The sequence below is a fragment of the Anabas testudineus genome, chromosome 16, assembly GCF_900324465.2.
Source record: "Anabas testudineus chromosome 16, fAnaTes1.2, whole genome shotgun sequence".
In the NCBI taxonomy this organism is placed as follows: domain Eukaryota; kingdom Metazoa; phylum Chordata; class Actinopteri; order Anabantiformes; family Anabantidae; genus Anabas; species Anabas testudineus.
In genome coordinates, this window is record NC_046625.1 from 23681479 (window position 1) to 23708515 (window position 27037).

General features: G+C 40.3%; 1 protein-coding gene across 2 annotated transcripts; it reads right to left on the reverse strand.

Moving 5' to 3' along the window:
• Positions 1–532: 532 nt before the first annotated feature.
• gask1a (golgi associated kinase 1A) lies at positions 533–23766 on the reverse strand. 2 transcript variants are annotated; one of them, XM_026372270.1, is made up of 6 exons: positions 23554–23766; positions 12947–14077; positions 9440–9877; positions 4679–4801; positions 2826–2929; positions 533–906 (listed from the first exon to the last, which is right to left on the reverse strand). In XM_026372270.1, the coding sequence occupies exons 1-6, from the start codon at positions 23572–23574 to the stop codon at positions 702–704; spliced, it is 2022 nt and encodes a 673-aa protein (XP_026228055.1). In that variant the 5' UTR covers positions 23575–23766; the 3' UTR covers positions 533–701. The 2 variants fall into 2 exon arrangements, with proteins under 2 accessions (XP_026228055.1, XP_026228054.1); XM_026372269.1 differs by having other exon boundaries at positions 9440–9880.
• Between the last annotated feature and the right edge of the window lie 3271 nt (positions 23767–27037).

The window sequence follows — 27037 nt, forward strand, 5'->3', positions numbered from 1 at the left end:
AAAATTATCTGCTAATATACCATATAATAATATAGTTAGAGTGGTGCAAAGCAAAAAATTCAGATTTGCCTTTTTTAACTGCACACTTCATTGAGAATAATTATTAATCATATTAACAATTTAACATTAACAACAATAACAACTGTAGTTTGAGACTCACTTTTGATGGAGGCTCATTTTGTTGGGGTACTCATTCTTTCCTAACATTTTACCTGCAGAAGCGAATATTTATGAGCGTTGTAGATACTTTAGATACTTATAATTTTTGTGTCCTCTGTGTGTATAAAATGTCAAACTGTTTCATCTGAACATCTAGCATTAACATCACAGTTCTAGAACAGACTGGCAAAAAAAAAAAGACTTATAAGATAAAGAAAGACTAAAAAGACTTTAGTAAACAAACATTTAGCCCCTAACAGCTTAAAAACGTACCTTCAAATGTAAAACTCTGTCTAATCTGTTTGTTTGACACGACTAACGACCAGCTGTCAGTCTCTGACATGTATCAATCAGCTATCAATCAAACAGGCACAGACAGATAATTTAACTGCTGGATTTTTAAATGCAAAATAATGTTTTTCCCCTTTTTAAATATTCATGGCTATGCCATGGAAGCCTCTCATCCTGGGGACTGACTGTCTTGTCCAAGGACACTGGACACATGGACTTTTCTATTCCAGTTTAGTTGGGTCAGCTCACAGTCACAGGTCCCTCATGAGCCGGTGCTTGTTTTCACTGATGTGCCGAAGAAGAATTTTCCCTCTCTGCTCCACCCTGTGAATAAGAGGCCTCAGACCTGTGGTCCCACCTTGGCTGTCCCAGAACTCCTTGTCTGTATAAAGGGAGTGTAGAAGAGCACTCTCCAGACAGCCAGACTGGAGCAGTGACACTGCTTTCTCTGGAAACCTGACAAGACAGGAAGTATTAGATGTTATGTGTTTTAGTCTGACCAGTAAAGTTCCTCTAGTAACCTTTAAAGGGTGTAATTTATTAAATTTCAAGGTACACTATAAGACTATTGTATTCCAGCACAGAATAAGGATAAAAGCAAATGTGCATGTTAAAATGTACTTTAATTAAAAATGTCTTTGCAGCAGTAAATGCATGACATATGTGACAGTCTATTGAGCAGTTTTTCCAGCTTTTCCAGTGGGATTTCCAACCAGGGCTTCTGCAGAACTTCTCAAAAGTCTGCTCTGCTGGTTGGGGAGTGTTCCCAAACTCTTTGGTCCAACTTCTCCCACACCAGCTTACTGGTGTTCAGATCTGATGATTCAGCTGGCCGAGCCATCAGACAGTATTCCAGCAACCACTTTCCTCTCCAAATAAGTATTACACAACTAACACAACTAGCACGTGTGCTTGAAGTCTAACAACATAAAGTTATCACTAAGCTGTCATTCCCCAGAGGGAATTGCATGTCTCTTTTTTTTATTTTGTGAAGGGGGAAACGATTCTGATTGAGGGTGACCTGCACATGTTACAGATTCCATTGTTAAAGCATACCCAGATCATCAGGTTTTACCTCCATGCTGATGATGGTGTTCATTCATTCATTTTTCATTTTCATGAGCTCTGTTTTTGAGATTTTACATATCTAAGTAAATGTGAAGTACAAGAACATAAAGTGAATTGAAGAAGATAAAGTGAATCTTCAAGCTTCTGACCAACTGGAAATAACTTGTCATAAATGTGATGTGATCTTCATCTTCAAGTCAGTATAGAGTATTACCAAATATAATGTGCCTAAAATAATAACACAGTCAACAAAGCCATTAGGATTCTTCTTCTAGGGAACACGAATATCCAACAAATATAACAAGTGGTTTTACCAGCAGCAGTCCAGATGCCTGCTCTGAAGGATGCACTGGCCAAGCAACCGATTTAAAGCAGATTTTAAAGCAATTCGTCAGAACATTTAACAGTGGCTGACACCCACAGTTGTTCAACATCTGAATCTAGGAGGCGTCATTTTCTAACACCCACTTACTGGCCAGGTGTATAGGTACAAAGTAACTCATTTACACTTTGCCAGCTGCTGCACAAGTGTTGTAGTAGATCATTTGGACTACTACAGCAAAATAATGTTATTGAACCCTACAACTAGCTGTGTCCACTACTTGTACTGATGATTCAACCAGGAGAACAGGACTTTGAATAACGGAAAGAACTCATAGCAACTGTGTCACTCCAAGGAACAAGCAGCAACATCGAGTTGTTATCATGACTCAGACATGCGTGTACAGTAAATGAGTTCAACCAGCATACAGTAACTGTGAATCACTCATTTCAGGTCATTGTAACAACATTCCCTATCTAGTTATAAGTTCTAACTAGAACACAGTTCAGTGCACTTCGAGTAACAAATGAAACTGGTTACTCTGCAGCACTAATCCCGTTTCCATAAGCAGTTTTCCTTTCTCCAAATATTCTATTTTTACATTTTGTTCAAGTCCAGTCTTAATACATTGAAGAGCATTTGGAGAGGATTAATTATGCTAAGTAACAGACAAAGGATCATTTCTATCAGACCTGACTGATTTAACACATTGAATAACAGGCTAATTCAATGCACACTAATCAGATAGATACTGTAACAAAAAGCCTGACAAGCACCAGTGGATGTGTCTGTGCTGCTGGTTTGAAAGGTATTTACTAGGGAAATACGGTTTTAGATATCTTATTTTTTCCCCAAACATTCCTTACATCAGTGTTTCTGCCTGCTAACACACCATGGTGTATTTTATTGAATCTGGATTCTGAAATACAACAGAAAATCTCTCACATGTGCAACCACCCGCTCTAAGACAGCGATTTGTACTCACTCATCAATGCCTTCAACCAGCCTGAAGTTGAGGTTGTCAGTGGGCTGCAGTGGTCTGCCGGCATTGTCTATGAACACCAGCCTAGAGGGATCTGCCTTCCTCACCTGAACACAAACACAAACACATGTTACAAAAGAGGTTTTGCGTAAGTCTAGATTTGCTCAAAGATGAAGCGTCAAATATCAATGTCGCTGTGACCTCCTGCCTCTCTTGTCTATGCACCAGATCATGTGAACAAGATATCACCTGATAATTTGGCACAACTGTCAAATTGGACCATAGGATAAACTAATCAGAATTTGGTTTGTCAAAGGTCAAAGGTCACTGACCTCACATCCGTCCCATTTTTATTGACATGCTCTCACAGTAACGCTGTGAGGGGATTTCTTCCAAATTGTCATAAGTGCCCATGGATGAAGGGATTTCCTTTTAATGGCCAAAGGTGAAAGGTCAAGGTCACTGAGACCTCCTGTGTGTTCCAGCTTGCTTCTAGATTGCTACTAACACTCTGGGTTGACTGACGAGGAGCTAGAACAAAGTGGAACTTCAGTGAAGTGTCAGCAGCAGGTTGATGAGCCTGTTAGTGCAGTGTTTGTTGGCTATTTCCTGTCTTTTCTTCAGTGCCACTGTCTCCAAGCCGTACGGCATCGTTGGTCTCTTGAACACGTTTACTTTCCTTCTCGCTGATACTCTTTTATCACACGCCTCCTTTCAGGATAACTCCTACTCCATTTCTCTTCTCATTCACACCATGGTAAAACAAGTTGAACCCTGATCCTCTAGCCCTGCTACCTTTCCACCTACCTCCTTACTGTCAGTCCTACACTCTTGCCTTTCCTCTTCTCTCTCTGCCAACAAACACTCCTTCCTCCACTCATTCTTCGACCAACAGTAGCACAGTTTCCACTGGCACCCTGTAGGTCAACAGCACTCGTTGATATCCCGGGCCACGACCGATACAGTATGGAAGTTATGCTGATGATTTGCATGTTTGGTTTGGCAAATGTTTTATGTCCGATGTCCTTCCTGACATAACCATCTGCATATTTCCAGGCTTGGGACTGGTACAAGACGACGCTGGATTGTGCCCCCTTGTGGTTGCATTTTTTTAATTACAAGCAGGTAGATATAGTAGAATCATGGATCAGCTCTTTTAACATGTCATGATAGCAAATGCACAGGTGATGGCTGAACAATGCTTCAGTTTCACGGCCCTGGTTTTGTTCCTGCTGGCTCACAGTTACACTTTCTGTTATTAGGAATGGGGCAGCATGGTGGTGTAGAGGTTAGCACTGTCATCTCACAGCCAGAAAGACCCGGGTTTGAATCTTTGGCTGACAGAGAGCTTCACTTTTCACTTCATTTCACATTCACATTTCACTAACACACACTGTACATCAGCACAGGTTTATAATAATAATATTAATAATATTAGTTTCTGTTGCATCATGTTAACACAGATGAGTTCACTTATGTTGGAATAGAAAAATAGCTAAATAGCTAAACAACAACAACAGCAACAGCAACAACAACAAAAAACCAAAGTAGCAGAGATGGATTTCATTTTCTTCATACTGTAACAATGATTGGACAATAACAGGAAACATTTAAAGCTTTGATCAACCAACAATGTTTTTTTCTTTTTACTGACGCATCAATTACAGCACACATCGGTCCAGTAATTTGTCCTCTGCCTGACAATAATACTTTTTTCTTTGTGCTGCTATTGCAAATAAAAAGGAAAACCCCACAGACCATGTAGTGCTTCATGATGCAAATTATGCTGATAATGGAATGGAACAGAAATTAATACATGTCAAAATGGAGCGGAAATGACATCATATGATACATACAAGGATGTGAACCAGCCGCAGGTCCTTGGTGTTTCCACACTTGGTGTGCAGCAGGTTCTCCACACAGATGTCTGCTGGATCAGGTGTAAAACCACAGCAGTACCTATCCAGACGGTCATTTACCTGCATCAGAACACAAACAACACATAAAGCAATCAGCTGACAGTGTGGGATCGACTTGCAGCTGCACACACTGAGACAAAAGATCATTTTCAGTGGGGAAGTGATGTGAAATCCCAATTCTGGGCTCTTTTCACCTCACTGGGAAAACTGAATCTATATTTTTAAACACAGTTACAGTAACATTCTCCACAAAAGTGCTTATAGGAAGTATGCTAGCCAATTATACACAACCTAACATATGTCTGACTGATTAACAACACCCTCTATAGTGTTTGGGATAAAGATGCCTTGTTTAACCATTTGCATCTGTACATAATTTTAAGTTGGAATAAAAACATACCATGGATTAACACTGCTGTAATTTCTACATGGTCAAACCATTAAACTATCATATTATTAAAGTAGAGAATGTGCACTTTAACCATATGTGTTTTTTTTTAATGACAAATCTCACAGTTTTACAAAAGTCATCACTTCCACTGTAAATCATGTTGAAACAAGCAGCCAGTGTTGGCTCATCCATTCCATTCCTGTGAATGCAATATGTCAGTATGCCGTGAGAGATTTCCTTCACTTCCTGCACTAGGACTCTCTTTCTCTCTTTTCTTTCTATCTCTCTCTTTTACAAAAAGTGCAAACAGATTTGTGATTCTGAAGTCACCACCATCACACAGGGGGAACAAGTGGAGATGGAGGTGGAGAACAACACAGAGGAAACCTTAAAGAAATACAATCAGAGAGAGTATACTAAGGAAGCTGAAATCATTCTGTACTTACAACGACTTTCAAATTGCCTCTTGGGCACAAAAAAAAGTGATTTGATTTGAATTCACTAATTCTAGTTTAAATAAATCAAGTAAAAAGTGATCATTATGACCCTTTAATGCTCTTTAGGCTTAAAAATACTGTGATCACAAATCACCCAGTGCAGTGTTGTGCTTCACTGTATGGCACACACACACACACACACACACACAAAAGCTGAAATCAGGTTCTGGATTCACAGATATTATACCGACATGTTAGATGCAATTCATTGTTGGTTTTCATCTTTTTGATCTTTTTAATATCTACTAATAATTCAAATGTGGGTTTTATTTTTTTTGTTATGTTATGTGTAAGAACATTGAAAAGATAAAATAAAAGTAATATAAAGCTAATATTAAATATTAGGTAACAGAAGTTACCTTGGGCTGTTAATAATAATTTTTATTATTTATTAATCTACTTTATTTAATGTGATTATTCTCTCAATTAATTAACTATTTGGTCTGTGGCCCTCCTGGAATCGAGGGTTATATGTTTCCATGTTTTGTCTGACAAACAACTAAAACTATAAAAATTGGATCTAAGTTGTAATAAACAGAAATGATCCTTTAAATCTTCAGGCAGCTGCAGCCTTACACTGTACAGTAGCTTAGCTTGAAATGAGCAGTAGCAGGGAAGGTAGAAATGTATCACCTCGTGCAGGCTGCTGCGGAGTCAATCACAAGTTTCAAGGATTAAATGATTAACAATATGAGTGAATGTGTGAGAAAGGAGTGTGAGAGCCCTGTCATTTACTTCCTGGTGTTCCACTAAGAAAAGCAAATAAATGCAACCTTGAGCTCTGCCCTCAGGCCGACTGCAGGTTTTTGGCTGCTTGTGTTTTCATACTGCACGTGAGGTTTTGTGGGTTGCGACTCAAACAACCCTCAAAAATTCCCTCAGGTCGGCAGTGCGTGCGTTTTACTGTGCAGTAAAACTGCACCTCCTTTGTTTCTTCTCACTTGTTTGGTGTTTTTAGGATACTTCTCAACCTGCTGCCACATTTCACTCCCACACTGGAAGACACTGATTTTGAGTTCAGTCCAGCAGTCTTGTGGAGTCAATATTGCCTTACGCTGACACCAGCCAGGGACATAGGGGAACACGTTTCCTTAAGGCTTTGGCGAAATGAGTAGCGTGGGTTTTGAAATTTTAAAAAAGACACGAAGGAAGTTGCGTGAACTGAAAAGATTGTGCGAGGGGTATGTACTGTCCAGTACAATGTTTACAGCTCTGTGACTCCAGCTCTTGTGAGACATGTTCTTCATCAAGCAATCGGTCTATGTGTCAGTGCATAGTCTGATGACTACAGTCAGTCAGAAAGTCCAAAATCCACAAACTGAACATTTGTGTTCTCACACACAGCCTAGTAAAATCTAATTTTTTTGAGGACTGTATTATTAATTTAATTTTATGATTGAATTGTGAAGATCCCAAAGGTTTCCCATCTTTAAGATTAGCATTCATCCAGTCCCAATCATTAGAATGGTTGGGACGGGATGTGTTTGACTTTAATCACACTTTCATCTAATCAGTTCAATGTGTGACTGTGGTTAAAAATGAAAGGGTGCTGGTTGGTTGATTTTTCCTTGAAGCTGTAGGAGCAACTGCTTGATAGCACCTTTCTTTTTTTTACAGCATGTCACCCTATCTTCAGCTCCTCTGTCCTCCCCAGGGTGTCCTCCGCTGCCACCGTGTGTATATGTGAATTAGTGATCGCGTGTCCTTCACACAGCTTTTCCTGCACCTTTGGTGTTTAGTTTCCTGCTATCAGAGCCCAGGGGGTGTTAAGGGAGCAGGTAGGAACAAGTGTTCAGAGGTGCACTCATCAGCTCTCAGCAGATCAATAGGAGGCTATTAGAGCTTGGCCCTGTTACAGAGATTGACTTCTTGCAGCAAGGTGGAGAGAGCAGCCTCATGGGTTATTCATATTCAACCCCTCGCACACTGTAGACGGGTGTTAGATGCACATTCCATCTACAGAGCAAAGCAGGACAAAATGACTATTGAGGCTGTGAAATCAGGATGCAGCCTGTGCAGTGTAAGTGGAGCATGTCAGAGCAAACTCAACACTAAAGATGCTAAAATATCATTAAAATATCATTACAGTATATACAGTAACACTAAATTGAATGCATTTTCTAACAACATAACACATGTGCTGACTGCTTTGGTTGTTGCACCTACCAGTACCTACCAGTCAACCTTCTCCTTCAGTGGTTTTCTTTATGTTTATTATTTTAAACATTGTACATTAATACTGAAGATGTTGAAATTGGTAAAACGTTTTAAGTAACTCATGTCTTATATTTTTTATTCTTCAAGGTTACCGCCACTTGCATTGATTGTGAGAAAAGACCAGTCCATCATTACTTTAGGGAATAAGGGTTGGATGAGTCCAAACTTGAGATTTTTAGTTCTGTGTTCTGTTCTGTGTGTCTAACATGTTGTTGGATGTAGAGAGGGTAATTGGACATTTCCTGAATGTGTGGTTCCCACTGTGAAGCAGGGAGTGACACTGTTGGTGTCTTAGTCATTGAGGACACACTTAACAGCTCAGCTTTTTGCACCGACTTTCCATCCCATCCATCATTTTTTTACAACAGGACATTGACCCCAAACACAAATCTAGGTAACGTAAGAGCTATTTGTCCAAGATGAAGAGTGATGTAGTGCTGCATTATATACCTTGGCCTTCACGATTTAGATTGGATTTTCACCCAATCTAAATCAAGTTGAGATGGTTTGGGATGAGTTGGGTGCAAGTAGATTCCAACAACACACACACAGACACAGTCACAGAGAAACAAGCCCATAGCCACTAATATCCAGACGGAGAGCTGTATTGGATTTTTAATTGAGCCGACAGTTATTCCAAACCCACTGACACACCAATACCCCTGGACACACACACCTATGCACTAGGAAAATACACATACACACTTGTAAAAAAAGAAAAGAGATCTAATGCATCTTTATATTTCTTATTTGAAATTAGGGGTTCATTATTACATCCTTCATCAGCCCTTTTATATTTAACAAATACTTCATGAGGTACAGTGAGCAGGGTTCGGAAGGCAAGCTTGTGTCATCTTATCTGTGATATTAGTGCTTACTCTTTTATGCTGATTTTGTCTGACAATGCTAGGTTTATGAAAAACTTATTTGCAGCAGCGCATAATCAGACTGTTACAACATACTGTTATACTGTGTATGAAATGCCTGATAAATTATGTCTAGACAGGAGTTGACATGTTCCTAGGAATTCTCTTGTCCTAATCTTTAGTGTAGACTACATACTAAATCCTTTTCCAGTATGTAAACATTGTACATCGCAATGTGCTTGGTCTCTACAAATACGGTGGGTGGGCCAGCGGTCCCTCTGACCAATCAGAGACATCAGCTCAACAGTTGTTTAAGCAATTTCTTCTGATTCCTTTTATTACACTGCAATAAGAGCTCCCACAGCTATTGGTGTCAACAGGCAGTAATAATGCCAGCAGATCAGCTCACCAGCAGACGCACTACTGGACCTCACTGAACTTCACTTCACACAGCTAGAAAGTCAGCAGTTAGCTGGGAACTACTGGAAAAGTTGGAAAAATGTTTTGTTGTTAGTGATTTGAAAGCAGCCTGATATCTCTCACTCTTTCCTGTTTAATATGGAAAGCCTCCCTCTCACCAATCCACGATCAAGTCACCCTGCACTGTCCAGGATGTTTATTTCCTCTCTAAGATAATGATAAGATTATGCAACTGTACTTGTATGTGTGTGGTCTCCTTCTTAAAGAGAGAAGCCACTGCATGAGGAAAGAAAAACTATTTTCTTACCTGTAACAGGAAGTCAAAGAGAGCCAGTCTCCCCCACTCTGAGTGGTGGACCCCCACACAAGGCGCTGACCTCAGTTCTGTTTTACTGCCACAATGGGCCTGCAGCAGCTTCTGGTACTGAACCCAGTTGAGTGGCACTGAATTCTGGTCATTGTCTCTATCAGAGAGGTGCTGAATATCTGGGTCCCACCACACCACCGGTCTGGGGGCCCCGTTGATGTACCGATATGGTAGAATGTCACTGTGGAATGTCCTCAGCACTGCAGGGAGACTTCTGTTGAGTCCCAGTACTCTGTCCAGGTGGAAGGCAAAAACCTCAAACCAGTCATCAGTACGTTTGATCAGGGAGCAGTGGCCCTGCTGGCAGCGTTCACTATGGCTTTGTGAATGTTCTTGCCCAGGTGCATGCTGGTTTGAAACTTTGATATGTGGTAGCTGCTGCTGTGATGGAGAAAAAAAGTAACATAATGCAGTTCCACTCAGTTTTTATTTTGTAAAACACCACATCAAAAATCAAACGTCTCGGGCTATGACTACACAGATTTATGGTTAAAATATGTGAAAATAATAAGGTGATAATGATCAAATAATAAAATTACTGTGTCTTTAGCCAGAAATTGATTAATAGCACCAGAAGAGAATGAAATGGGAGTTTTTAGACCTTTGATGTACAAGTACAGGATTGGTAATTCAACAGCATATCTATTGCATAATGCACAGTATTCCTGCATGGGAGAAAGCTTTAACAGATAAAAGCATTATTAAATTTTTATGTCAACAAATCCCACAAAAAAAAAACACTTCTGTACTTGACTACTGAAAAATAGCTGCTTGGGCCAGTATGGAGACCATTTTGCTTTCAAGGTCAAGGTTAATTGATGTTCCGTCAGCAAGATCTCTAGCTCCCAGGTGGATCTTATACAGGTAACGAGCTGACATTGGCAGCCCTCTCAGCTCGTTACCTGTATAAAAGAGACCTGTCCACAGAAGCAATCAATCAATCCAGATTCCAAACTCTTCACCATGGCCAAGACCAAAGAGCTTTCCAAGGATGTCAGGGACAAGATTGTGGACCTACACAAGGCTGGAATGGGCTACAAGACCATCGCCAAGCAGCTGGGTGAGAAGGTGACAACAGTTGGTGCAATCATTCGCAAATGGAAGAAACATAAATTAACTGCCAATCTCCCTTGGTCTGGAGCTCCATGCAAGATCTCACCTCGTGGAGTTTCAATGATAATGAGAACGGTGAGGAATCAGCCAAGAACCACTCGGGAGGAACTTGTCAATGATCTCAAGGCAGCTGGGACCATAGTCACCAAAAAAAACAGTTGGTAACACACTACGCCGTGAAGGACTGAAATCCTGCTGTGCCCGCAAGGTCCCCCTGCTCAAGAAAGCCCATCTACAGGCCCGTTTGAAGTTTGCCACTGAACATCTGACTGATTCAGAGGAAGACTGGGTGAAAGTGTTGTGGTCAGATAAGACCAAAATCGAGCTCTTTGGCATCAACTCAACTCGCTGTGTTTGGAGGAGGAGGAAGGCTGCCTATGACTCCAAAAACACCATCCCCACTGTCAAATATGGAGGTGGAAACATTATGCTTTGGGGGTGTTTTTCTGCCAAGGGGACAGGACAATTGCACCGCATCAAAGGGAGGATGGATGGGGCCATGTACCGTCAAATGTTGGGTGAGAACCTCCTTCCCTCAGTCAGGGCATTGAAAAGGGTCGTGGTTGGGTACTCCAGCATGACAATGATCCAAAACACACGGCTAAGGCAACAAATCACTGGCTCAAGAAGAAGCATATTACGGTCATGGAGTGGCCTAGTCAGTCTCCAGACCTTAATCCCATAGAATATCTGTGGAGGGAGCTGAAGGTTCGAGTTGCCAAACATTGGAGAGGATCTGCAAAGAGGAGTGGGCCAAAATCCCCCCTGAGATGTGTGCAAACCTTGTGGCCAACTACAAGAAACGGCTGACCTCTGTGATTGCCAACAAAGGTTTTGCCACCAAGTACTAAAGCACGTTTTTCGAAGGGATCAAATACTTCTTTCCTTCGTGGAAATGCAAATTAATTTATAACTCTTTTTGAAACGCATTTTTCTGGATTTTTTTTGTCATTGTTGTGTCTCACTCTTCAAATACACCTACCATTGAAATTATAGACTGATCATTTCTTTGTTAGTGGGCAAACTTACAAAATCAGCTGGGGTTCAAATAATTTTTTCCCTCACTGTAGCTAAGCACCTGTAAGCATAGTCTCATAGCAGCTGTTAACAAGACAAACAAACCTCTTGTCAGGTAGTGAGTTTGGTGGGGCTTGGGGTAGTATTAACTAAGTGTTGTGTTGATCCTGCAACAGGGTCACAAGAAACGTATTGAGAAAAAAGACTTAGTTAACTGATTTGGGAAGAATCAAACATGAAGCTACCAGGAACCCATTATCCTCGAGTGCTGTCATATTCCAGAACTACAACCTACCTGGAGTGCCCAGAAATACAAGATGTTCAGTGCTCAGAGACACAGCCAAGGTAAGGAATGCTGAAACCTGACTACCACTGAAAAGACATGTTGTTGAAAAAGAAATATCAGAAATATCTGACAACAGATTTTCCAAAGGTTTTATGGCCTGTTGAGACGAGAGTGACTCTTGATACTGATACTGTACATGGGCCCGTGGCTGGATCAGTAATGGGCACGGAGCTCCACTTCGACTCAGACTCCAGCAAAGTGGAGGTGGGGTACTGTTATGGGCTGGTATTAGTGAAGATAAGGTGAAGGTGAATGTGGGGTCAACTCAACTCCCAAAGCAACTGCCAGTTTTTAGAAGACAACTTCTTCAATCTGTGGTACAGGAAAAAGTCTGCATCTTTCAAGAAGACCATGATTTTTATGCAGGACAATGCTCCTTTGTGTCCAAAGTATTCCACAGTGTGGCTAGCCAGTAAAGGCCTTACAGATGAAAGAATAAATAACATGGCCCCCTTCCTCACCTGGCCTAAACCCTATTGAGAACTTGTGGCCCCTTCTTAAACGGGCAATTTACAATAAAGGAAAACAGTATACCTCTCTCAACAGTGCCTGGGAGGCTGTGGTTGCTGCTGCACAAAAAGTTGAGTCAACAGATCAAGAAACTGACTGACTCTATGAATGGAAGGCTTATGAGTGTTATTGATAAGATGGGTGGCTATCTTGGTCACTGAATTTTTTTTTATGTCAGAAATGTTTATTTGTAAATTTTGAGTTGTTAATTGTTTTCAGTTTATACAACTTGCTTAATAAGTGCAGTGTAATGTGTAATGGCTTTTTCCTTTGCCATGACTAATGTCTGAAACAATACATGCTCCTTGTTTGGACACAATATGTAAGAGCTGTAATGAGAGCTGGAGTTGGTTCAGCACAGAGCTCATGTTCACTGTGGGCAGCATATACTATTACTCCATACGCTATATCTCATGGTACCTTCGCTTATTAAATTTGAAATTAAATTCCAAACACTATACCTGTTGGCGTGCACGAGGATCCAGAGCCACTTGGAGCACCTGTCCATGTGCAGGCACCGGGGCTTTGCTGACCACCTCACTTTGGGCAAGCATCTCCATCTTCTGGATGTCGCTCTCACTGAACCAAGGAAGAGACTGAAGATCTGCCCTAATCTTGCGGCCCTTGCGGTCACTGTCAGTGAACTCCTGCTCTGTAAAGATCCGACACCAGCCACTATCATCTTTCTTTACGGCGTCGTCGGGTTTGGCCAAAGTCTTTCTATGGTCCGATGGATGAGGATGCTTCTTAGCTTCAGAGACATCCTCTGAGAGATTACTCTGCTTTCTGAGTTCAAAAGAAAAAGCAGCAGGCTTTTTTACAGCCTCCTTGGTGACATTGTCAGATTTCCCAGAATGCCTCGTTGCTTGTCTGAGTTTTCCCAAAGCCAGTTGATGTTCAGCTAGCTTTGAAGTTGTTTTCCTGCCTTGTAATTGTGTGTCTAAATACCTGTTTGTGTGTTTGTCCCTCCGTGTTCCGGCCTGTCTGTCTGCAGCTCGTCTGTCACTTATTAGGGTTTCTACTGCAGCATGGATATGTGCTCTGATGGACTTTCTCCTTTCAAGAGCAGTGTATGCCTGTGTATTGTGCTTTACCTCAGCATTGCTGCTGTGCTGTTTAATTCTAGGCTTTGGGCCTGTGTTCACTCTAAACTGTGGAAGAGTAGGAGGGTGATGACTGTTTGGATGCTGGCTGGCGCCTGCCAACACTTTTCTTTTGGAATTAATGCCTTTGCTTTTCTGTTTATTTTTGTCTGTGTGACTTCTCTCGTTCTCATTCTTGACGCTGTTTTTGTCATCACCAGCCCAAAAGGGTTTCAGTGGCACTGGATGTTTAGAGGAGTCTTTTCCATTACTCCAGCCCCCACTATGGATGTTAGGGAGTGGCTGCTGGAAGGGAGCAGCTGAAGGGGGCTCTATAACCCTGGGCCAGGATCTCAGGGCACAAGACGAGCGTCGGTCAATGTCAGTAAGTGGCAAAGGCAGCGGTACAGTGAGCATCATCACAGAGATTGTCAGGAGGAGCAGGAAGAGAGGGGGGACGAGGAGCAGCCACTTTTGACCACAGCAGAGTTTTGACCACACTCGCCAGGCCTGCAGAGGAAAAAATGTTCATAAAGACAAACAAGGGCAAGAGTTAGATGGAGAGCCACAGAACCATCATTATAATAGAGTGGCACCATAAATTCAAAGATAGCACACTTGCTCTAAACAGCATGCAGAGCTCATATTTCTATGAGGTTAACCAAAGGCTGTGCTCAGATCTCTTGGCTCCAGGCATGTGGAAAGCAAATGTGTTCATGATTCACACTCTGCAAGGGGAAAGGAAGTAAAAAAGAAATAGTGCTCTGGCACGTTATCCTGGCCTGTTCTGTGATATCATGTGATAAACCCAAAATGGAAATGTGAGAGAAAAGCAGGAATTTGGTGACAAAGATAGAGCAGAGCTAAAACATCCATTTATGCTGCACAGATCTGAATATATAAGTGGCAAAATAAAAAGCTTGTGTGTTTCCAGTAGCTTACAGTAAAATTGGACTTATTCAGTTCAGACCAATACGATTGCAGCATGCTCAAAATTTATTCCTGCATGGAACTGACAGCAAGGGGAAAAGCCATAGTTCACTCAATATGCTATCACCAATGGGATTTACTCTATTCTCAATAAAGACTCTATAAAAGTGATTTTGCTTGAGGAAGCAATGCATGGCTTCCTCCTTGTGTAATAGTTTCCAGTTACATTTCTGGATGCAGTGGTGGAGTAATGTATGTTTGTTGACGTGGTGTGAGTCATCACAGACATGTTGCTTTGTCGTGCAACGTTTTTATTACATTTTAGAAAAGGTTCCAACTAGAATTGGATCTGTAATAATAATAATTGATTCATTTTTTTTCATAAAAAAATACCAACTATGTTTTGTTCAGACCATTAGTAAGATGAGCTGATTTATGAAAAGACATATTAGTTTCTGTCTGTTATTATTATTATATCAGCTGCCATATTTATACTCCTATTTATTACAAGCGTAGACTACATTATGTACAGTATTGTTTTGTTTTTCAAAACCACTTCATATAACACCAGTTTTCTTCTTTTCTTCTTCTTTCTATCTTTTTCTTTTTTTCAATGTCCCTCCTGGCCTTTCTTTCTGTCCCAGGTGAAGGCTACAGGGGAGGCATGCAGCATTAGGTTTAGACACGCAGCAGGTGCTGCAGAAAGCCAGGTAGCCTCAGGAGATGAGAGGTAAGGATGTCTGGAGACTCCTACAGAAGAAATGTTTGTGTGTAGTGAATTTGTTAGATCCTGCCTTTTGAAGCATTTTGTTATTAATCTCTTTCCAAATTGTTAGAGTCTTGCTTATTAGCTCAGCATTTCAGTTTTGATTAGGCATTTGTTTTTCTTTCTGACTTTGTTCAGTGATTGTCTGTTGTTTATTTAGTCAGTTTTCACCTGCCTTCCAGTAATCTTTTCTTTCCGCTGCGGTAGTCTTAGCTAATCTGTTTGCATTTTGTCTTTGTGGTGTTTCTTGCGTTTGGGTCAGCTTGTGAGCATGTTCGTAACAAAACTACTCACAAACAAAGGTATATTTAGTAAAAGTGAGGCTGTATGACAATCTGAGGTTCACTGGCCACATTTCCTCTGTCTCAAGGTCATGCCCTTTTCATCAGAAAGATCAGACCCTACCTTTCAGACTATACAACACAACGCATTGTGTAGTTGGTCGTACCTCGTCTGGACTACTGCCATGTCTTACTGACAGGGGTACCAGCATACACTATCAACCCCCACCAGATGATTCAAAATGCAGCATCACGTCTCATTTTTGATCAGAGAAAAAGGACACACCACTTCAGGTCTCAGATCTCTGCACTGGTTTCCTTTAGCTCAGGTTTAAAGCCCTGACCCTTGCCAACAAAGTGGTCAACTGAACTGCTCTGCCTTACCTAAACTACCTAATCCAGGTCTACAGACTCTCCTGCCCACTGAGTTCTGCAAGTGAATGACGTCTTGAGGTTCCTTCACCTCAGCTCAAAACATCACAGGCAAAACAGTTCAGCTCAGTGGTTCCACAATGGTGGAACAGCCTGCTCTCCTCTGCACGCTCAGCTGCCTCACTCTCAATTTTTAAAAACTTGCTGAAAACTGAACTCTTCCAAACCTTTATCTGCACTTAAAACCTTTTTCTTTTTTCAAACAGACAAAAACCAAAAAGGAAACTTGAATTTATACCTCAAGTCATTTTGACGTATGTATGTACCCAATTTTACTTAATGGCTGTCACTGACACAGGTCTTAGTAAAGACAGCAATATCAGCTTGAATCTAAATCTGAAGTTTATTTCCATGCTATGCTCTGACAGGATGGTTGTTGTAGAAATCAAAATGTTTACTAGTTGATTTTACAAGTCATGTCCTATTAACACATATAGTAAAAAAATGTCTAAAAACTAGGTGTGCTGGCAAGTTGTAATAGATAATCACATATTGGATGGAAGAGAAAGTTTACTGTGATATAAATAATAAGAGTCAGTAATAATAAGCCAGTACTGTGGTGTCAGTGAGTGACGAGGGGATCTTCTATGTAGACAAGACTGGTTTAATAGAGACATTAAAGTTGAAACAACAATGTCTCTCTAACTGGATCAAAGGTGATTAACAAACTCTAACCAACGCAGTTTGGTTTAATTCCATCAGAAAGACAGTGGGTGTTATGGGCAGCATCTTTTCACTGACAGACATGCTCAAGATGGAACAACAATAATCTATTATTATTATTACTATTATTACTAGACCGTTGGCTTTATGAGATGCAACACCAATAGCTTTTCTCTTGGGAAGCATTTTGAGTTGAATACAGCTAGACACACCCTACAATACAAGTGCTCGAGCTCCAAGCCGTCACTGTATCACCATGGTTCTAGCACCATCTATTTCACACAGACATGCACTCCTTGTGGGACTGAGCTAGCTAAGCGAGAAAAAGACGAATGACCTGCAAACACTTTGTAGACTTAAGACTCTCAAGAGCACTGTGTGCATATGTGTGTGTCGTCCATCACCAGTGTCTGACAGAGAGTTTCTTTCACATCAGCAATAAAGGTTGTACCTTTGTTATTATGCACTTATGTAGTTATAAATGTTGCAGTTCTGCATTATGTTGTGTCCAGTGCTGCAAAGCTGCTCTTTTTTACTACGGTCGCACGATCACTTCAGCCTCAGTAACTCCAAATACCGTACCCAATATTAAAGAACTTAATGTGGAATGGGGCCAAAATAGTGATTGCAGCTGTCTGTTCGTAGCAAATAAATCCCTGTTTAAGACTTGAAACAGTAGAAAACATCACTGATGTTTGGCTGTATGAAAAAACACGATTCACACAAAAGGCAACAGTTTCAGAAGCAGAGCTGAGACTAAGCAGCAGTGACGAGGAAGAGGAAGAGGAAGATGTTTATTTTCAAATGTCTGTGAGGATGAAAGATTTTGGACCTCAGCACTTAAACTAGAACCCACTGCACAGAATATGCAGAACAGAATATTTTATCCAAGTACACAAGTTCGTTTACGGAATGTGCAGCATGTTGTTTGAGATCTAATCTGGTTTTTTTCAGAAACCAAATATTATTCCTGATAAGAGACTGAAAAGGATAGAAAGAGAGGAAAATAAGGACAAAAGCAAATCTAAATATCTCAGCAGATTTAATGGGAGACATGGCATATGTGTGTGTGTGTGTTTCCCTCAGCTGTCAACAGGAGCCTTTCAGCAGTGTGCAAACCTTAATGAACCCTGTCAGAGCTTCTTTGTATCTCTCTCTCTCTCACACACACACATCAGAACGATGAGCAGAGAAGAAAAGAAGCAAGAAACACAGAAAGAAATGCAACAAAAGCAAGGATGTGGAGCGCATTCAGAAACAGCTTAATTCATTTTCAGATGTGTGAGGATGAGGATGAGGATGAGGATGAGGATGAGGATGAGGACAACGACACACAGAAAAAGAGAAATAAATGAGTTGAGCTATCCAGAAAGATCCCAGTGTGATACTGTTCAACATTTATACATTAACAGTAATACAACAGCCAAACAAACAGGACGAAAGCAAGAACAATGTTGTCCTACACTGTTTTAACATGTCTGTATTGTCAGTGTAAGCTTTGCAGCACAGAGGCAAATGCACCACTTGAGATGTGGCTGGATGATTTAAATGAAGTGAAACAATGTGGATAACAGATGTGAGTAATTACTATCTATTCCTGGTGTACTCCTGCCTGAGTACAGACCTGGCTCACAACATCCACAGAAAATATTACTGCACAGTTATTATTTCTTATTTGGTATTTGTTACACTATTAAATACAAACACAGTAATAAATAGCATATCATAGTTTGTAGTTTAGAAGAGGTTTTGAAATTAAATGCAACAACTTTTGACTCATTTCTAAATGGGTCGCTCTTCTTTTAGTTTGTGCCACCTCATTGAAACATTTGTAGCTTGGACAGAGGGGGAGATGATAAATGACCAATCCTGGCACTTCCAACAATAGTCTACACAGCTAATTAGGAAAAGCCAAGAACTTGGACAAAAGAGAGCCAGGCACAAAGACAAACCTGTCCATGGACATAGAGTTGTGTGACTTGTTTGTAGTCAAGCTGTTGCTTGTGACATTGTGAATGAACCTATTATATACATTTTGAGCATTATTCTTCCAGTTCCAATATTTAAGTTGAAGTTTTTCAGTTAGAGATATACTGTGACACTCTTTATTCATCTACTTAAGAAAGTATGATCAGAGTTTTCACCAAATTACCATCACCTTGTATTGTGCTGGCTCATTTGTGTAGAACAACCATTTTATTGCACCTTACACACAGACACACACACACACACACACACACACAATGGCACAATGCATTTCAACACAATGCACAAATGACAGTGTAGCCCAGCTCAGAACTCCTCAGCCAATAAAGACAGAAAGTCAGAGGACTAATACATTAAAGGTGGTGAGGAAAAAGAAGGCGGGCATGAATGTTAGCCTGTACTGTACTAGCCCAAGGACAAACATGTCTGAGACAGAAGAATTTAAATGTGGAATAGCTTAACTAATATGAAACACACACACACACACACACACACACACACACACACACACACACACACACACACATGTTCATACTATTCAGTTATGCTAACACAGTTATATGAATACAGTTTAGTGTGTTGTGTTCGTAACTCAGTGATGACTCTCATTAAGCTCCATGGCTGGTGCACCCAGGACTTATAAAATGAACAACCCCAGTTTATAACAAACTTAAAAACAGACAACAACAACAACAAGAAAAAAGACTAAATGAACCCAACTAATGCAATCAAAGACGATTTCATTAAAAAAGACTGTAGACAGCTACAGTAACACTTCTCATGAGAGAAAACGGAGCCAGAAGCCTTTGTAGGACTATTAATCATTGTTGCCTGACTCATTTACAGTCAGCATTCATTGCAGTTTATCATAGCGGTTCTTGTAGTTCTTTGTTCACAGATTAATTTGTAGCAACAGTGAACACCTCACAGGCAGCTGAACCGTTTTCACACTAAGTAGCTGCATTGTAGTTTATTCCAAACAATAAGCTGTAATATAGCATAAGTAGATCACACCGACCTGTACATACAGCTCCTGAACATTGAAACATGGGGTCAAAGAGCATTTAACAAGAAAATGGTATTAAATTGGCAAGAAAATTGCCAATTTCAGTACTTGGTGAAGGTGAAGTAAGAACGAAAAATGATTTTGCCGTGATGTAAATTTCACAGCAATCTACCTGTAGCATTTGATATTTCTTGTAGTATGATTATGAGTGTACATTTTGACTGGATGGAGAAAGTACCACCTCCAGTGAGCAATTTCCTGGGAGAAACTGTGCGACCTGGCCAAGAATGTCAGAGTAAATTAGAAGAAGACTTTTGGAGAGACTGACTTGAACTGACTGACGGGCAGCTCGATCAACACTGACAACATTATTTGGAAGTTCAGTTCTGTCAACTGGAAAGTCCAGCTGCTGACAGAACTCAACCTGCAGATAACCACACCTGCATGACTGAGGAAAAAAATATAAAAATACTGTCTGTTCTGCAAAATGAACTGTTTTAATAACTTTATTTAATTCATCGACAATTATGTGTAATTTTACAGTGAGCTCTTTTCAATCAGGGAGATTGTGTAGATGAACAATGCAGTGACACTGCTTTCTAGGTTTTGACAGTAATCTGCTGTAAATATTGCAGCTGTGTGGGAGACAAAGAGCCTCTGAAGTCACTTTAACTAAGGTGAAATCTCTGCTATTGTTCTCTTTTCTGCTGCTCTGCATTACTGTACTGTTTTCAGAACTTCAGATGATAGCAACTCAACACATAGACATGTGCTAGAGGTAGTAGGACAACATGCATTTGTTCTCAGTTTCTTTGGCCACTGCTTCAGTAAATGTACATTCATTCGCTCTGTTACTGCTTTATTTGCTTCCAATCATTGTAAATGTGTCAAATAAACCTTCAGACCAGACTGATTTTGTGCTGCTATTAACTTAACGAGAGCCTTGTTGAGTCAGTCAAAGGACTCAATGGGACTAGGAGGTTTTTTACCTTGCATGATCAAATTATTACTAATTTCAAATGGAATGATTTATTATTAAATAAAGATAATGCACAGTTAACCTGCTGCTCCATCAAAAACCCTAGATGAGCCTGTTTGGTAAAGGTTACTTTCTTTTTGATTATTATTTAGTATATCGGGCGCCATTAGACAGCAGAATGGTGAAGCACATAAACAAGCCGTCTATTTTTCTCAATTGAACTTCACTGAACTTCATTGAACTTCACTGAACTTCATTGAACTTCATTGTGATGAAATGAGAACACATAATAAATCTCATCACATGGGAAGCTCACACAGAGACAGCTGACAGCCTGAGGCTGCAGGCTTCTTTTAGTAGTTGGCAAAGTAATCAGAGTCAGTGGAGTGGCGTGCTAGCACTAGTGCGAACTCAGCTACCCGTCAGTTATGTGACACTCCTTCACCTCATCACAGTTCCTCGAGAGTTTCAGGAAGAAATTCTGCTGCATTGGCTCTACGGATATTTTCTTGACCACTGAAGCAAGCCCAGAATTAAAGCTAGTAGCAGGAGCTGGGGGGTTAGTGCACTGGGAAATTATATATATCTTTTATAAAACCTTACCCAGTGTCTCTGTGTTCACTGTTTATTATTATTATTATTAGGAACCTGGACTTGATCATCTTGTCCTGTGGTCTATGGACAACTGCTTAACTGAATATCTTGTGTAATGTTTTAATCATATGCTTTTAATATCCCCTGTATGGATTTCTTGATGCACTCGGTTCACCCTGCTCATCATATAAAGCTGCACTTGAATATTAGAGACTGGATTGTGTGGTTCAATTTAAATACACATGTAATAAACAACAAAACTGAATAAACAAATGCAAGGGTCGGGGTAATGTAATTTCAAGGGAAGGTAAATGTGCTTTTGTTCCCCCCCTAGTCATTTTGCAGCATGCTGCAGAGTTACCAGTGACAGAGGCTTCAATTGTACAGGTCATTCATAATTCAACACGCCAACAACTGCTGCTGCAGCCCTGCTGCACCAGCATGAACGGATGGGTGAACCCATACATCAACATATGTGCGTGTGTGCGTAAACATGCATTAGGGCCACACTGGGCCTGTGCTGCTTCAGCCAAAATCATTAATTACAGCCCAAAACTCCAAACCACACTCCTTTCATTGTAAAAAATCTGGGGTGTGTGCAGACACGCTTTGGCTCAATTGATGTAGACCCAGCCACTCCAATTACCATGTGTAGCCTCTATTTTTCCTTGTCTCTCACACACACAGGCACACGCAAACGTAGAGCCAAGGAACAGGAAAGCACAGCTAAGAACACAATGCATCAACAGGGCTGCAGTCCCTGGTGTTTAACACACAAAGAGGGACTATACTGTGGGTCTGCAGGGTTTTGTATGCCCAGCACTGAACTGTCTGGACTGTGACGTTTCTACTCCTAACTGAAAAGAGAAGGCAGCACTTTACATTTGCAAAGTACATCTTAAATGCCTGAATCAGAGCAACAACAACATAAATCAACACAGTCATATCATTTGCATTTGCACTACAAGCTTCAGGAGGAGTGAAAGTCCATTCACTGGCTGCTTAGTCTAAAATGTACCAAAGAAAATAAAGCACACAACGTGAGACGAGAAGAGAGAGAAGAAGAACGGGCAGAGACGTCCCCTCTTTCCATATGGCAAGTCCAAACCAGGAGCCTGTCTGCTCGGCATATGGAACCAATTTGAGATGGGAGAGACTTTAGGAAAGACAGAAGATCACCCTTTAGGAGATAAGAAACTGTTTTGAGCTGCAAAGTGAGCTTTTTTTAAAGCATAGCTCTTTACACATATCACAAACATCTGTGAACATATGCAGAGTATTGTATCACAGCATCATCTACAGTACCACTGAACTGAAGTGTATTAATACTCTAATACTGAAGTTCTTTCATATGTAGGTAAATAAATACAGAGGTGAATACCGTTCTTTACCTTTCAGTCATTCTTCTTTACATCTGACAAAACTCAAAGATTGTCCATTAAGAGTGAATAAAAACAGAGACAAGCGACATCTGGGCAGTAAGCACAAAGTGGCTTGTATTTTAATAGACAAACATCAATTAATAAAATGAATGATCAGAACAGTTGGAAATAATGTTTCTGCCATTTTGAGAGATGGATCAGTCAACTGATGCTTTCAGCTTGAATCGCTGTGTATCAAACACAGAATGCTCAGTCAACAGCTGCATCCAGTCCAGTTTCAGTAGCCGGCACATAGTGCTGACAGGTAGTGTCAACAGTGTGGATGTGGGGTGTGTTTGGTTTGTACGAGCGAGGGAGAGGCGTCCAGCATAATCAGAATCCCACATAACACAAGACATCAAATAAGAAGTGTTTCAGAGAGAAGTCAGGAGATTACTGTTCAACTTCTACCTGCTTCATATGCAAAATACTGTTCGACACATGATGCATCAGTAATACTACTAGAAATATTCATGCAGAGTATCAGTCAGGGTTTTTGGCTTTGTTTTTTGTTTTTGTTTTTTTGCTTATCTGATTTTGAAGCATGGAAACTTAGTTCCATCACATAGTAGTAGTAGTAAAGTAAAGCAGAACATGATGGAAACAGTAAAACTGGTTAGTGAGATGATAAGTGTTTAACTTATTCTTGTTCCCATCCTCTCTTCCACTCGAGCCTTCATTTTGCTGACAGTACTTGTGCTACACTGCCAAAACACGTTACTAGGACTGAAGCAGGCTACGTCAGCTCCTCACTGTGGGCTTCATGTGGAGCTTCAACCAGACCGTGGCCTCAGATCCACAACCCGCGTTTTAACTGCTACCAGCTGACATCCTTCAAGTTTGAGTCACGACCCGATTCGGATCTCCAGGTCCAGGATCTGCCTTACTCAGCATTAAAGTGAGCCAAACAGCAGGGAAACAGTCTTACCATGTCCACGGTGGAGCGCATTCCTCTGCAGCCTCCTTAAAGAGGACATTTACAGAGTCTGATGGATCTCCATGCCGGCAGTCCTGAAGGTGCAGCCGCACGATTACTGAGAAAAACACTTCCTACGACTCACTGAAGAGACTGATCCGTTGTTTGAAGCAGCACAGGTAACACCGGCTTTCGGCCATGTTCTCCGCTGCAAACCTGCAAACTGATCCTCAGGCTCGGATCTCCTCCGCTGCTCCACGCGAGCGTCTGGAAAAGCTCGCTTCAAAATAAAAGCCCCGGTGAAGCGGGCACCGCGGTTTTCCTGGAGTGAAACCTGAGAGGAGTTTCCCTTCAACACAGAAACACGAAAACACGAGAGCCAGCATCGCCCGAGGGACAAGACGGCCTAAAAGAGCCTCTTAAATAAAAATGAAAATGACTTTTGAAATGCTTTGGAGGTGAATTATAAGCGACATATAATGAAACCTGAGCTTTTTATTCTAAGCACATTCTCTATAATGGAAATCAAATATGCTGTCACAATCGTCATATCATATTCCAAATACCCTCATGTGTATGTTTAAAATTTGTACCAGCATATCACATTTATTCATTTGTATCATGTAAATCCTGCTCACTCCTTTGGAATCAGTCCTGTTGCTATTCCAGCTCTGTCTGAGCAGCCTCATTTCATATTTACAGAATCCTTCACTTTCAGATGTTAATTTTAGAACCGATAGCTGTGGATGTTTGTGGCAGTAGGTCATACTGTGGTTGTACTTAGCAGCTTCCACAATGTTTCCCTGCAGGGATGCTTTGAAGCTACAGACTGGAAGACTCTCTGTAAGCCCTCATAGTATTAAAGGACATTGATGGACTGAAAGACTTCATCTCCACTACATATATTTCTGTGTGAACCACTATGTACCCACAAAAACTATTCGCTAGTTTCCGAACAATAAGCCCTGGGTCACCAAGGACATTTAAAGCCATCCTGAATGACTTCCAGAATTGGTCTCCCTTCTTCTTCACCCTGTACACTTCAGACTTCAGGGGGGTGCTGGTCCCTCTACATGTAGTAGCTGAGAGGAGGATGTTGTCCAAACTAATTTTAATCCTGGACAATCCCTCTCACCCACTGCACAGTGTGTTGGCTGGACAGAGGAGCACGTTCAGCCAGAGACTGATCAACATTAAGTGCTCCACAGAGCACCACAGGAGATCCTTTCTACCTGTGGTCATCAATCTGTACAATTCCTCCCCCCTCTGTAAAGAGGTGGGGAACTGACTATCATCAGAATCATTATTTATATCATATCTTTGTTGTAATTCCACCCTGGATTATAATTATAGACCTATTTTCATCCGTTTATTCATTTATTTATTTATATATCATATATTTGATAAATTATGTTTATTTATATTTATATACACTCAATAAAGAATTGATAATAGAATCTAGAACTGTGCATTCAATTTTTCATTTCAATTCAGTTCATCTATATAGCACCAAATCACAAAAAAAAATTCATGTCAAGGCACTTTAAGGTTTAAGGTTTAGGATCTTACAGAATATAACTGTGGCAAATAATTACTTTGTCTCTCAGGACTGACCTTTGACACAGTTGTAGCCTGTGTACAGGGTTTAGGGCGCCCTCTGCTGTTCAACAAATCTGTTTATTTAGATGGTAAAAGAAGACAGAGTCACTGTTTATGGCTTGGTGAAACATACATTTATCAAATATGTGAGATATATGATGCTGTGAACTTAGTGAGAAAACATCTCTTCACTTACTCTTTGCTTACTCTTTACTGCAAATATTTGAGGGAGAGTGAAATCTATCTATTAAGATGACTGACAGCTGAAGGGTCAAATAAATCAATTAAATGAAAATTCAATTCAGTGTTATTTATATAGAACCAAATCATAACAAAAGTCATCTCAAGACGCTTTAAAATGTTTAAAGTTTATACCTTACACAATATAACTGTACACAGAATTATATAGAAACCCCAAAAACCCCACTTGAGCAGCACTAGGTCACAGTGAAGAGGAAAAACTCTCTTTAGAGGAAGAAACTTTCAGTAGAACCAGGCCCAGGTTGGCCAGCCATCTGAGGAGCGTGGTAGCTAAAGGTTCTGCCTTTGGAAACTCTAGGAACCACAAGCAGACCTGCACTCTGAGTGTGTTCTGCTGGGAAAATATGGAACTATGAGGTATTTAAGATAAGATGGAGAAATGTTAAGATAGATTATTAAGTACTTTATATGTAAAGAGAAGTAATTTTAACGTGGAGCCAGTGCAGAGAAGCTAATGTCTTGTAAATCTCTTCAATACATGATCTAATGAATATGAAATAAATGACATGTACAAATTAAATGTATATATAGACAAAATGATGAGACTTGCTGCCTTAGTTATCTATATATACCACCTAAGTTAAACTATGAGAAAACTAATATTTAGCAGAGGTGATAGAAGTGCACATATACAATATTCAAAGCTAAATATTTCCGCTGTTTTAAATGGGATGCTGTTGACAACATAAATTGACAAGCTTTTGATTTTTGCTGTATTTATTGTTGTACCTCTTACATTTCCTCCTACGGGATCATTAAAATATTACTTTATTTTTTATCTTATTGATTAGTCCAGGTTTGTTTGACAAGTTTACAAGGGGGAGAATATGGCAATGAATGTTTCTATTCATTCATAAAATATAGGGACAAAGATCTGTGATGCTATAGTGTAGAACAAAAAGAGAGGGTAGTAAAGGTGGAGCTGGTCTGAACCCTTTATGTACTGACAGCTGGTTAATCAATGATAACACATCATCATTTATATTGTATATTTATTAAAAACCTCATCTGCACAAAGTACTTAGTAACAAACTGTCAGATAAATGCAATTGTATAAAAAGTGAATTATAGCAGAGGACATAAAACATAAAATGTAATCACTCCAGTAATTACTTACCTAAACTGTATTTAGGTACAGTACTTGAGTAAATGTTTATAGTTACAGTACTTACCAAATTTGGAATCTATCAATTTTCAATGTGTACTACAGGAGGAATCATGCTGTCATGTGTTGTTGAACATTTGCCTGTAGGTGGCAGTGTTGTTGTGTCTTTCAAATCATTAAACCTGAAATGAAATCTAATACAAGCTGTATGTGGTCATTTTAGAATCCAAGCCATGAGTGCAAAGCAAGTGAATGAACCTGGGGCTAGAAGGCTGCCTGGGACAGCTACTGTGGCTCCAGCTCCACTGTTTGTTTGTTTGTGTGTGTATTAGATAAAAATATTAGATGCAATAAAAGTGGAAGTTGCCATTTTGGTTTGGCTCAATGTTTAAAAATGCACTACAGCCAGAGAAAAGCACATGACTCACACCTGGAGACAACGGGAGCCTGACATACACAGAAAGGAGGAGAAGGAGGAGAAGATGGAGAGAAAGTGAGTGTGTGTTTGTGTTGTGAGGACCAGCATGAATT

Bases quoted from the DNA above. Each gene is read 5' to 3' on its own strand.
- gask1a (XM_026372269.1), bottom strand. From the start codon at position 23,574: ATGCGCTCCACCGTGGACATG. The intron at 2,930-4,678 runs GTATGTATCATA...GTTTGTGTTCAG, and splicing joins TGCGGCTGGTTCACATCCTT to GTGAGGAAGGCAGATCCCTC. The intron at 907-2,825 runs GTGAGTACAAAT...CTGTCTTGTCAG, and splicing joins CTGGTTGAAGGCATTGATGA to GTTTCCAGAGAAAGCAGTGT.